Source organism: Suillus fuscotomentosus (assembly GCF_016647785.1).
Source record: "Suillus fuscotomentosus strain FC203 chromosome Unknown F5891scaffold_15, whole genome shotgun sequence".
Lineage (NCBI taxonomy): Eukaryota > Fungi > Basidiomycota > Agaricomycetes > Boletales > Suillaceae > Suillus > Suillus fuscotomentosus.
This window is the reverse complement of record NW_024539527.1, coordinates 714,999-728,241: the sequence shown is the minus strand read 5'-3', so window position 1 is coordinate 728,241 and position 13,243 is coordinate 714,999. Positions and strand designations below refer to the sequence as shown.

Here is a 13,243-nt window from a genome sequence, read left to right as displayed (position 1 = left end):
TCGTTGTGAGTGTAAGAGGTGACAGACATATTTACCCGGAAGCAATGCGCGTGACTCCACCTGAGCATTATGTTAGACTAGTTGTGTCGAAAGTGCATAGATTGTTGAAGGTGGAATGAGAGAGCTTGTAGCAAGAGGGAAATAACTAGGTAGATGAGTCATAGAAGTTAGTAATGAATAGAGGGTGATCTCTTATTAGAAGCAAAGACCTCGCCCCTACCCGATCATTCGAAGGAGAGAAGCGCAGATAAATGTTTTAGAAGCGCATCAAAGTCATATACTAAACTCACAGATCAAGCATAAATAAGTTAGTCTCATCATTGCTCCAATTTGCAAGCCATAAAACCAACACACCAGGACCGGTATACAACTCAAGCTATTCAAAAAGACAGATGGTCATCCTCATCCTCCTCCATCTCCCAGTGCTCAGGATCATCCTCATTGAACTCTTCACAATCCCACTCGTCTTCGTCTTTGCACTCATCACCTTCACCCTCACCATCACCTTCGCATCATTGAATATCGCTCTCCTGAACCTCCTCTTCATCACTCATATTGTCCTCTGAGCTTGGGGGTTGTCGGCCAGCTCTGCATTGGCGCAGTCTCTTGTCATCTCCCGTACAGCAGCAGGATGGCCTATTCCGTAGTGCATATAACGCATAAACATATCTCGATCGACGAATCTGGGCGATTAACAGCTTTAGTAAGTAGTATGAGATGGAGAATGGGGCATACATTCCAACATAGTGTGCTTCCCAATCGTCCGATTCATCATTTTGATGCGCAAATGATGTTCCGTGGCGGAGAGAAGTTGTTCCACGGCCATAAGTAAAAGCCAGAATTAAATGTGCGCTTCTGATGACCTGACCGGGATCAAGAAAACCGAACGCATCATGGTCGGATTCTTCAACAAAAGCAACCTGCGGGAGTCGAGCGCAGTGAATCCCTGACCGGTAGTCAGTCAAGGGTGCCAACCACCTGACATAAAGAGCTTCTATTTGGTGTTTCTTCATCGAACCTTCAGCATTGAGCCATATATCCATATGATAAATGCCCAGAACACGAGCATACCAATAGGGATGACAAGGCCTCGTTTCCCCAGATAGGACCATGATGTCAGGATGTGTACTCCCGTCGTAAGTCGTGTAATGTACCTGTGAAGTTGAAAGATCATATCCTAGCAAAATATGTAATACACATGACATACCTGCATTGTTCGGACACAGTATATTTTGTTGTCCGGGATGATGACCATATTGCACTTGTCATCGGTAAAAGTATAATCGCAGTGACTGATATCTAACCCTCGAAGTCGATAGAGTATATAATCCTTGAGTTTTGGTATGAATCCCTGCAACTTATCATAAGCAAAATGAACAACGCGGAGAGTACTAGTACCTACTGCTACAGCTAGATCGTTATCATGCTGTTGCAGAAATCTGAAAATATATAAAGGATTGTTGTGGTTAAGCACTGGTATATAGTGATGATCCTTGAGATCTCCAGGCGAGTCAGTCAGTGTCTGCTTGCTAACGTATGAATTGGGTCCTGTCTCCGCCATGCGCCGAAGGATACATCGACAATGCTCGTGCTGAGCAAGTTGAGACGGGGTGTCTAGTTTGTTGGTCAATGGATAGAACACTTTCAGCGCTCTATGCACCAACTCTCCCTGGCCCGAAATTATGATGAGTCAAGAGAATTTGACAGAGTTCCACGTACAATTTGCGTGGTGAATGAGTCCGTTGTTCCAAAGAGCTGGATAGATCGCATGTAATCTCCCATGGCATGAAATTTATATGTGTTTAAATTGAACTTCTTAGTATTTCGACCGTTACTTCCAGTGTCCGGATTGTTGGGACCTGAGCACTCATGAGCAGCCTTTTATTTTGGTAGCTCTGTTGTGGTAAAAGCGGCACATGTGAAGTCACTGAACTTGCGCAACTAACGAGAGAGTTGTTTGAACGTCTCACCCAAAGCCGATAAAGTAGTGTTGGAGTGCATCCGTAGTTTCGCGAGGGCGTGCCAATGTGCAAACCTATACAGAAGCGATTGTATCATGACATCATGGTCCCTTGGGAAAAGCCCTTCGAAGACTGGCATAGCATACTAGTATGGGTATTAACGACACAGATTGGCACAAGAAGCAACAAGACAAACCTGTAAAATGTCTTCGAAATCTCGTGCTGCAAGTTTTTTTCATTTCCGAGGTGTTATTCGTGAATCTGCGAATAATACCATTGCCATATGATGGAACATTACGAAATCTAAGCTTAATAGCATCAGTTTCATAATTAGAAAGACAAATGTCAATGAACCTGCTGTCAAGTTGTGCAACGAGACCTTCACCACCAGGAAGTGCGTAAAGTAGACGAATGAGATGAGTAAACAACACTTTCCATGTGCCTAGCTCAATTTCATGCATGAAATTGATGACGAGCATGCGAAAAGTATTGAATCCTAACAGACCAAGCTTTTCTACAAACATGTTCTGGTCGAGAATGAGATAGTACATTGATCCGATTCATTCCGAAGTCCTCACCATAGTTGGCACCCATGATCCTTCTCCAAGGACTGTCTGAACTTTCAAGCCATTAACAGTATACCCAGATCCATAGATGAATTTGCGAGCCTCAGTCACCCTCACAAGAGAGTAAGCTCTGAGATTGGCTATGCGATCTCGCATGTCACTGAAAAGACCCAACAAATTGAATGAGGCCTTTGGCATGAGACACCGTGGACACGGGCAAGAACCCATATCTTTCATTGTTGCTATTAGAACCCTAGAACAGTGATTACTCATCAATGTGAAATAAAAAAGATAAAGAGCGCACTTCTCTGGATAATCTGCCGAATAAGTGAAGATTCGTGGAAAGACTCTTCTGAGTATTCCATCCAGACACTGAAGGACGATTCCATGATGGTACACATGAAGAAACTCAGGACCCAATAAGATATTCCAACAAGCCTGAAATAACACCTGTCGACAATGCACATTGAGAGCTGCGATTCCGCTTTTTGATATCCCAGGTAGATTGCTCAAAATATCCTTGACACAGTCTGGAAGCTTGAAAAGGATGTGCATTGATAGGGTCACAAGATATACTAGTAAGTAAGCGACATACTGAAGGCAAAAACCCCAAAAGATGGCATGCACCAGATGTGGGTGCTGAGCGTACATACTTGCTCAAATTTCTGAAGTATAAGTAAAGAGGCCAGGCTTTAGCTGTTCCAAAATTTGCAAGGTGAGTTGCATCAGAGAATAACATGAGTCTGGCGACAACACATTCGAGGGTGCAACCACGTTCTTTGGGCTGCCTCTGCAGGTCGTCCTGAGCTTCTAGCCAGGCATCAGAGGTGTAGAGCTCGTCAAAAATGTGTTCTTCGTGATTGTCAAGGGGATCCTTCCATAAGTGCTTGAAAGGAGAAATATGGAATGTGTTGGCTTGAATGTCGGCAAATGCAGCACAAATGACAGCTACAAGTGGTCGATAATGAAATCCCATGATGGTAAATGGTGTGGGTTGATCATCCTTCGACTTTGTAGGGATATCAATATGAACATCTGTCTCAACCCAATCATCAGGAAAAGTGACTGCCCCCTTGCCTCCGTCATTGTCCAGTGCATGCAGACACCTCCTGATGGAAAATCCAACCAGATCCCTCAGGTTAAAATCCTCTGCTAAAATCACCTCTTTAACGAGTCGCATTACTTCAGCTTGCGACTTATGATGGCTGCCAGAGTTCATCCATGTCATAAGACGATAGATAGTCATGTTGGCAAAGGGATAAGGTGGTTCAGAGACTCCAGGAAATGAATCAGATCCTTGGGCATCGTGCACATTGGTAATTATGGGAGCTGATCTGGCTAGCAGCAAAGATAGAACAAATTTATCCGGGTCGAATGATGGACGCCAAGGATATAGTCGAGAGAGTCCGATCATGTTAAAGGCTGTGTGAAGAGTGTCACGTAGTGTCAAAAGGACTCGCTGGATTCTATGCTGCGATGGTTTCTGAATCCCGGTCACAATAGATGGATCATTCACGAGAGAATTCATATCTTCGTTGGGAAGTATAATATCTTCAAAGTTCCTTGGTACAAACATACATCGCGAGGGATGATGCCCAGGGTGTGCTGGCGATCCATGAGTACTATGTATGACAATAGACAAAGTTAACAAAGATGCATGCCTGGAATTCCATGGTCTTCTTCAATGGCATCCTCCATCTCAAAATCTGTGTCCTGTAATATAGTAACAGCTGAGGGGCCAATATGTGTGGTACCGCTAGCTGGATTCATAGACTTAGTAGGTACCTGGCATTCGCAACAGGCTATGGGTTTGGGGTGTTGGCCCTTTTTGAATTGAATTGGTTTGAGTGGCGGTTTCAATAAGTCCATATTGGAGTTCTCAGTGACCAATATCACATATTAGTACTTACAGTGAGTAGCTGCGATGGCCGGTATGAGGTCAATGATTTCCTTGATGTTGAAATAAAATCCTTTGCCCGCTGCCGCCTTTTATCTGTAGCTAATGTGCTAGCCCTCTGGTAGTACTTGCATGTAGCACGATGCCTGCTAAGTCCACGAGCATCTGTATCCTTTGCCCACAAACAACCCATTGCATTGCAGCGTAGTAAGGACACGGCGACCATCAGAAGCAGAAATCTAGAACACAAACTGATCCAAGGTGGTGGAGAGATACGCATTCAAGTTTCACTCTAGCTGAAATAGACTTTTGGACATCAACCATTTGAAGGTGAAAATTTATGATGTTAGTGAGTAACACGACTCACGCCTGTCTAAAGGAACTGGCCTTAAAAGGTAATTTCCTCTAATGGAATGTTTAAAATACCGCATAGCTCCGATTGAAGCTGTTCATCAAATATTTTTGGTTGTTTGATGCCAAGTTTTAACTCGTTTTAACCTGTACCTAAACATGTCAGTAGAAACAACTTCCTCGTCAACCTTGCCAATCCCTAGCCCTTTTCACACTTTCAAAAAAAGAAATGTCAGGCTGCCTGTGAGAGTTGCAGTCGTATTTGGTGCGAGTCATATTGTTGCATAAGTTTGTGCAAGCACTGACTTAGCATGAGTCAGATAATGCTTGAGGATGATGAGCATGCAAACGAGCTATTTACTCGTTACACTATTGATACAGTCTATGCAAGTTATGCTGCAGCACAGAACCGAGTGCGGCAGTACACTCAACTTCTGCAGATTCTCCAACAAGAAGTTGATGATTGGGCAATGAAAGTTGAAAAGGCCAGTCATGTCATGCTGGAATACAAGCCTGTGGGTTGGTTAACATGCTAGAGTAACATTGATATTTTGCTTGAAGATATTGGTTGTCCCTCGTTTGACTTCATTGCTTGTATCCTCACCGAATCTGGTTATTTCATATAGCTTTACCAGTCACATTGCATATTTTGTTTATTTGTTCGCTGGGGGTGTGGCGATACAGGGGACTCACATACGTACATTATACATGCACCAAGTTGTATTCTTTGAGCACTAGTAGTACTAAGTACTGATTATATGATCATGATTCTCGGTGCTGCTTACAATTTGCTCAGTCACTCAATTCCAACAACGTCTATTGGGGAATGAACACTCTAACTTCTGTGAGTACAGGTGGAAGTGAAAAGCCATTATTATTGATGTTCTTACCAGTGCAACCGAAACTCAGGCCTCAGGTGTTCGTGTACTGTAGTCATGATATCAGATTCATTGTAGTTGAATGTTGGGTTGAATCTGTCCCTGTGGCACTTGGTTCAAACTTGCATTGACCCGTCCTGCATCATGCATCATTGAATGCTTCGACATTCAATGTTACCAGTACAATGTCAGTGCATCAATAACATCGCAAAAACCTCTTCTAGCTTCACATGAAAAAATATTTTTGTATGTCTTGGTGAGTCTTTTGTTGCTGCATTACAAACCTTTTTTTATTGATGTACTATGTACATTCAACATTGTAGGTTTGTGCTGTTCACCACACCCTTGCTCCACCTGCCGCCTTGTCATGATACCCTTCCTGCGCCCAACTACATTATCCTGAATTCCATTGTCCTGCAAAAACCTCGTACCTGAACTATCTGGCACTGTTTAGCTTATGGTAACATGTTGGTATACTCTCCTGAATGACGACCTGGAGTCTCTTGAGACTGAAAAAGTGGAGACCGGAGAGATGTTGGAGTTGGTCATTGCATCATTGCTCTAGCAGATGTGTTACAGGTCTTTTTACTTTTCTTCTCATTCTCGTTTCTTTGGCTCCCCCTGCTTCCACGCACACACACAGACTTTTGTTGTCTCGAAGCCTAATTAACACAGCAGCAACAAGGACCAGATACATGGGCCGCAGGCTGAGACCTGTCCTATGCTCTCTTGTGAAAGAGCGAGGGAAGCATCTGTTCCTTCTGATCAATCACCCAACTCTCCTTCTTCGCTCCCGCCCGCACCAGCACCAGCACAGGCAAGCCCTCTCTCATCTCTCCAACATGTGGGCTGGTGGGTGCCATACCAGTACCATCACAATCCAGACCACAAACAGCGGCGAAGATACCTTTCTCAAGCACACCTCCCGAACTGCACCCAGCCCACAAAGTCCTGGGGAACCTATCACGCACATGATCCCCCCACATCCTTTTATACCTGTCCCATTCTCTGAGTCCCTGCGCCTATCTATGTCATTGTGCATGAGCTCTTGCTGGTCCTCTCAGCGCCCCCTTGCTCCCTGTCCTGGTGCTCGAACCTGCTAGAGGTTCTGTCTCATTTTTTTCATTGTATCATTATATGCAAGTAGTAAGTATGATATTTACACATGTATATACATGTATAATGATGTACCGTGGCATAGACCTTAAGAACATATTGCAAATGGTGTCTTCTGCAGTCGCAACTCAGTTTACTGACTAAGAATGATTTGTCAGCCAAACCAGAATCGTTCAAGTGTTCTCGACCTTCCCGCCAACTCGGAGTCTCTTACTCACAGTATTTCACTCCTCACTCCTCTGTTGTTCCTCGCATTTCCATCTCTGGCGACATGAACGAGTTTCCATTTTGCGCTGGGTCTTGTTGATAGCATATTTGTATCCGGAGGTACTGAAAGTTGGTTGTGGTCGACCCGTTCCAAATTAACTGGTGTCTTTTACTCTTGCATCATTGTAAGTGCTTTGAGTAGCTGGACTTGGTTGATTATACGTTGAGGCACACATGACAGGGGCACTTGAGATTTAAGGAGGCATCAAGAAGAAGGAGAATCATAAATTTACTGTGCATTTCAATGCGGGTGGTTGTCCAAGCATATCAGCTGCATCCTGGTCATTCCTAGGTGCATCCATTGTCAAATGCAACTATACTATCGCCTACTATTTCAGACTTGATGATGTCCGCCTCGCAATGGAGCAAAGGACTCTCACCGCATCATGGCGTGATGAGGGTATATCATAGTACGCAAAAAGTATGTCTATTATTTAGTACAACTGCTCTATGCCAACTATAGTAATCACCTCATTAGGTATCTATGCAATGGGTCAAGATGTCAACAAGCCCTGAACATACATATAAAAACCCTCAGGTTCACGACCATCTCCTCTATCCCCCACTTCGCTCTTTTCTCCCATCTCATTTCACCTTGCTCTTTCCTCCCATCTCACTTCACCTCACTCTTTCCTCCCGTCTCATTTCACCTCACTCTTTTACTTGTTCCCTTCACCTCATACTGCTCTCTCATCCTGAGTCCACACTATGTCCACCACACCTCCCAGCTTCACTGGTCATCCTCACTCCTCCGAGTCTAGGTTGGAGTCCGGTGAATCACCTCCCGGCGAATCCCAATCTCTTGTACACGTGGATCCCTCTCAGCCCATCCCTACCTCTACCAACGCAAGGGCAAAGCGCCACATTGCCGCCTTAGAAGAAGAGCTTGAGATGCTGCGACAGGAGAGAGGGACAAAGCAGAGGTAAGTGTACTGTCTTGCATACTTGGGCTAGTGTTAATCTATTTATAAAGAAAGACAACATACTATGTTGCACAAGGCAGGGCAATTCGCCACATGGTTGTCCTGTACTCTAGCTTAGAAGACTTGATCGCTGAGAATGATCGCAGATACGAGAGTTTGCATCTGATAGATGACTCACAGGCCATGCTGGAGTAGGTCCTTGACTTTTTGTTTTGTACCGTACTTTTAATCCAATCACACAGACAAGATCACATGCAATCTGGATACATTGAACTCGCACGAACGCTACCATGGCTGCACGAGAAGCTCAGGCAACTTGAGCATGAAGAATGTGAAAATATGTTAAAAAAGGTCTGGCTTATCATTTGCACAGCATTCATGCTGCATGCTGATTGTTCTATAGCTTAAGAAAGGAGCAGATGCGGCATGTGGTGACAATACCTCCAGTCTCAAGGAGCTTGTTGCTGCCTGGGTCAACCAAGAATTTTGCCTGTCTCCTTTGATCAAGCCTGACGATAAACATTCACACGGCTTTGCGAGTGACATTTGTGGGAAGCTACTTTGTCCCGCCGAGTGGGACTGGGATGAAAACCGGTAAGTATCAGCTTTTCTCGTATTACAGGACACTGATACTGGGCTAGCGTCAAGGCCAGTATTTGCGACAGAACAACAGATTACATTGTCTCGGAAAATTTGTGGCCACTGTTCATGTACGAGAAAGATAAACTCAACCGCGATAAACTTGAGGAGGGTTTTTTAAAATCGAAGCTTCTGGTTCTGGTGAGTCACAATGGCTTTGGAATGTAGTCGTAATACCCTTTTTCTCATGGCGGCACTCTAGGCCTTCAAAGCCATCTTTACGTTGCCTTCTTCTGCGAAGGAAGCTGACAGAGATGGCGATGGTGCCGATATCCTTGAAAATAATAGGTGTGCTCAGCGGAAATCAGATCAGGCTAAAGTTAAAACCTGTGTTGCCTCCATCATCAGCATGAAGAAGGTGACACCTCGTGCCATCACTTACATTGTTTGTCAAGTGAGTAGTAAATGTCATTATGCACTATTTGATTTCTGGCATCTAACCTTTGAGTGGTAGGTTTGTTTTGCTTTATCGTGTGTTTCATCTTGGCTCACTGTGGACGGCGATTTTGATTATGAGTTATTCTGGAATAATGTCATGGACTATTTCGAGGTTGTGCCTGGTCCTGTCACGAAACATAGGGTAGATAAACTCCTGGAGTGGTGGACCAGGTAAGGTTTTTGTCGCTGCTCAGCAAGTACCAATAATTAACAGTACCATTTAGAAAAAAAATTGGAACCAACCATCATGAGGACTTGATGCCAGAGGTTGTATCCTACATGTCCGTCAATGCACTAGCCGAACAGAGGAGGATGCTGGAGGATGCCACCTTTAACTCGGAGTAAATCATTTTTTGTCTTCCCTCTTGCTATTCTCTGTTTGTCGTTCTCGTTCCTTTGCCCACTAATGCATCATATTCGAGTACTGTCCATATCAATCTAATTTTGTTTATCTTTACAATAATTGATTAATTGCAAATTTTATGATGGATGATTTCCAGCAGTATTTATACTGTCCAACATACCAATCAATACTGCATTTATTGCAGTGTCTAATGCTGCCAAACAGCAGGGAGGCTTGCTTTTCACACAACTGTAGTAATGACTGTGTGAACAAAAATGTGTTGCGTGGCTTGATGTTTAGCCGACGAAAGTGTTCCAATTGCAATACCCTTGATTGAGGAAGTCACTGACAATCTTCAAACTAAAGAAGATTGCTTGACAACATAATGTCATACTATTCAACATGCTAAGTGCAAATTGATCTATTAAAACGTCCAGTGCAGTTCAGGCGGCAAGAACATTTACTTTTTGAATAATTGTAGTGACAACTGCGTGAATGAGAGTATGTTATGCAGCATGGTGATCAATCATCGAAACTTCTTGATATGGAATACCCCCTTCTTCAAAAGGCCAACTGCAGCCTTGAACTAATTAGGTTCGATTGACGGAACTAAACACAACAAATGCCATTGGGTAGATAAAAAAATGGCGGCAGACATTGGAGTATGAAAATACATTTGCTCAGAGATCAGGATTGATGAACATATCTCATCATTTCCTCAAAACACCTGCCCTTCATTTCAGTGTGCATTTCATAGATCATAATGTACCTGCCAAGGACATTCAAAATGTTGCGTGTCTGAACGATGGTATAGTGAATCTGCTAAAGTAAATACAAGATGTACCTTGCCGCCTCTTCGAAACTCCATGATCCTGCACTTCTGTGTGCATGCAATAGACTATTAAGTACTTGCCAAGAACATTCAAACATGTCGTGTGTCTGAATGATGGTATAGTGAATCTGCTAAAGTAAATTCAAGAAGCACCTTGCCGTCCCTTTGAAACTTCATGATCCTGCACTTCAATTTGCATGCAATAGATCATGACGTACCTGCCGACAACATTCAAACATGTCGTGTGTCTGAGCGATGATACAGCGAATCTGCTAAAGCAGAAACCAGACGCACCTTGCCGTCCCTTCGAAACTTCATGATCCTGCACTTCAGTGTGCATTTCATAGACCATAATGTACCTGTCAAACAGATGTAAAATGTCGCATGTCTGGGTGACGCCCAAATGTACGTCATGTTTTCGAAAGACATGGACTGTTATGTCCCTGCTGATTGTTTAGATTTGTAATGTCGGTTGAGCATATTATTTGCATTTGCCAATGCTGATCGGAATGCCCCGACTTGCTCTGCAATGGCAATGCAAAAACCACGTGCCTTGATGTCAGTCTCCGAAGGGTTGGGCAGTAGAAGATTTCTCCCCCAGTATTTTGAGTCTGGTACTAAATCATGCATTTGTGAGAATCAAGTATTCGTGTCATTTCAATAGAGAGTGTCACATCTTTTATTTGTAGACTCATATAAATCTACAATCCCCTTCATTGCCTCATGTCCAACATTTCACTGATGGACTGATCAATGTATAAAATGGTGTTGAGGGCTGGACAACCTTTCTCCTGAGATATTTCGAGTCTGGTACTAAATTATGTGTTTATGAGAATCAAGGATTAGTGTCATTGCAACAAAAAGTGTCACATCTTTTGTTGGTAGACTAGTATAAATCCATAATCTGCTTCATTAGCTTGTACCAAATATTTGACTTATAGACTATTTCATACATAAGACGGTGCATCGAGGGTAGGATAGCTTGGCTGGTTGATTTTCAAACCTATCTTTCCTTCGGAAGGTCATATATTTCCAAGTAATCCCCCCCACCAGATTTATGGTGATTAGTGTGATTGTTAGCAATATATAGTTAAATACGACTTTTTAATATGTTCACTGGTTCGCTGATGACCTATTGCCAGGCAAATTGCAACCCTGTAGACTATCCGGAGCTGCTAGGAGACAATGGGAAGGGCTGGCGATTTAACTCCATCACTGAGCAGACTAATGGTTGGTTCGGCGGCTACCATTCTATTTGCCGTGAGATGTTGGCACAAGTTCAATTTTTTCTGTGATGAACTCATCCTTAGAAGGAATCAACGGACAAAACATAGGTTAAGGCAGGAAGGGCACAACCCACGAACATGGCCAACAAAAGCCTGAATATAGATAATCCTACAGTAATGGATAGTGTACTTCACACAAGATCATTGATGCTGCCATGCCAATCAAAATGTGCTTCAACTGCTTGTGCAAGCTCATTGAGGGTTCTGGGACGAAGCCAATGGCCCAGAGGACAGAGCTCGAGCACAACTTAATTGATTGTGGTTGCTCATGGCGAATAGTTAAGGATCAGTGTGGGTGAAGTAGGCATTGAATGAGAAGAGCTTGTGTACAATATACATTTTAAAGGGTAGTATTTGGAGGGACAGGTACAATATGTGTGAACATGCTCGAGGGAATACAAGATGGATGTATCTTACAGCATGAGGTCAATATCAATGTCAGATTCTTCATCATCATGTGACTGAGTGCCTGCTGTCTTCTTCCTGAGGGAGATGGCCTTGCGCAACACATCCAAAAGGCCTGAAGGTGTCTGAGGCCTCCTTCCATCTTGTCATCAGTGATGGCTGCAACTTGTCAGCAAGAGGCTCACTCAGTATGTCTGGCAGAGATGAGCTTGAGGATGCTGGTGATGGGAGGCGAGGTGTCCTGAGTTGATGCGATGGTGGCAGTGGAGATACTGAATGACCCAACCAAGGGTATGGGTAACTGGGACAGAATCCAGCTGCAATTGCTGTCCTGACAGGTAAGTCATCATATACAGGATGGAAGTCACAGATGCCATATTCATCAGTATAGCACCATGACCTCTTGTGAGGCCTGGCCTCCTCTTTGGTATTGCTTTCTCCCATACTTCAGTGGTGCTTCAGGGATGGTTTTGAAGGCAGCGAGATAATGGTGACTTCATCATCAGTGTCAGACTTCGTAATGATGGAGGGAGTCCGCAATGGTGGCCCGTGGGTCTTGATGTGCGCTAGAGAAGACTTTACAGCCATAACCTATAGAGTCTAGACAACATCAGACTATAATAGTTATGTTAGTATCTAGGCAACATATAGTGAGATGGCAGACATACCCTCAGTCATAGAACAACGAACTGAGGGAAGAGATGTAGATGAGAGATAACAGTTATATAATGGTTTGAATTCCTATGCAACACTCTGCTGAGCCGTGTTGCGTTGTCATGTGCGTCATGCGCCGGTACTCCTCCTCAATGCAATGTGTGCTCCTTTTCGACTAGCTTGTAGCTTCATTGCACCGTTTAGATGCTCCCCACCACATCCTCGAATCTCGTCGATACTATCAACTCCAGAAAATGGTAACACCTCATTTATGCCACTACCGACGGGGCAGCACCCAGTTTTGGCTAAGATAGTCTGGGTGGTATGGCCCAGGGAAGGGATTATACACTGCATAGGTGTCACCCAGCACACCCATCAACTCGCTGCTGCATTGAGAGCAGAGCAGCGAGGAATTGGAGAAGTTGAGGAATGAGACTGGGAGGTGGCAATCGACTCGAGTGGCATTACAATGAGTGGACATTGGCTTCCTTTTTTGAATTGTCCAGAAACATATGGCCATGTAAGAACACTGTTCAAAGAGGGTGTCAGAATGTATCCTGGATATGATGTGCACCACTTACAGAGAAGTTCTGTATGAAGACGAGTTTGCAAGTCTGGATGTTTCGCAAGGAGAAGGAATGTCCACGTCAGAGCGAGAGATGTCATATCGGACCCTGCGAACATGAA

At 43.9% G+C, this 13,243-nt stretch overlaps 2 protein-coding genes across 2 annotated transcripts; one reads left to right on the top strand and one right to left on the bottom strand.

The window, feature by feature from the left end:
- Window positions 1-7,744: 7,744 nt before the first annotated feature.
- F5891DRAFT_1186092 (uncharacterized protein) lies at window positions 7,745-9,381 on the top strand (the record flags this gene model as incomplete). The annotated part of the gene is made up of 8 exons (XM_041366644.1): window positions 7,745-7,959; window positions 8,010-8,150; window positions 8,202-8,310; window positions 8,363-8,553; window positions 8,601-8,739; window positions 8,801-8,992; window positions 9,053-9,207; window positions 9,261-9,381. 8 exons carry the CDS (start codon window positions 7,745-7,747, stop codon window positions 9,379-9,381), a joined length of 1,263 nt encoding a protein of 420 aa, XP_041228526.1.
- A 3,639-nt stretch (window positions 9,382-13,020) lies between these two features.
- Window positions 13,021-13,240, bottom strand: F5891DRAFT_1186091 (uncharacterized protein; the record flags this gene model as incomplete). The annotated part of the gene is made up of 2 exons (XM_041366643.1): window positions 13,021-13,085; window positions 13,138-13,240. 2 exons carry the CDS (start codon window positions 13,238-13,240, stop codon window positions 13,021-13,023), a joined length of 168 nt encoding a protein of 55 aa, XP_041228525.1.
- Between the last annotated feature and the right edge of the window lie 3 nt (window positions 13,241-13,243).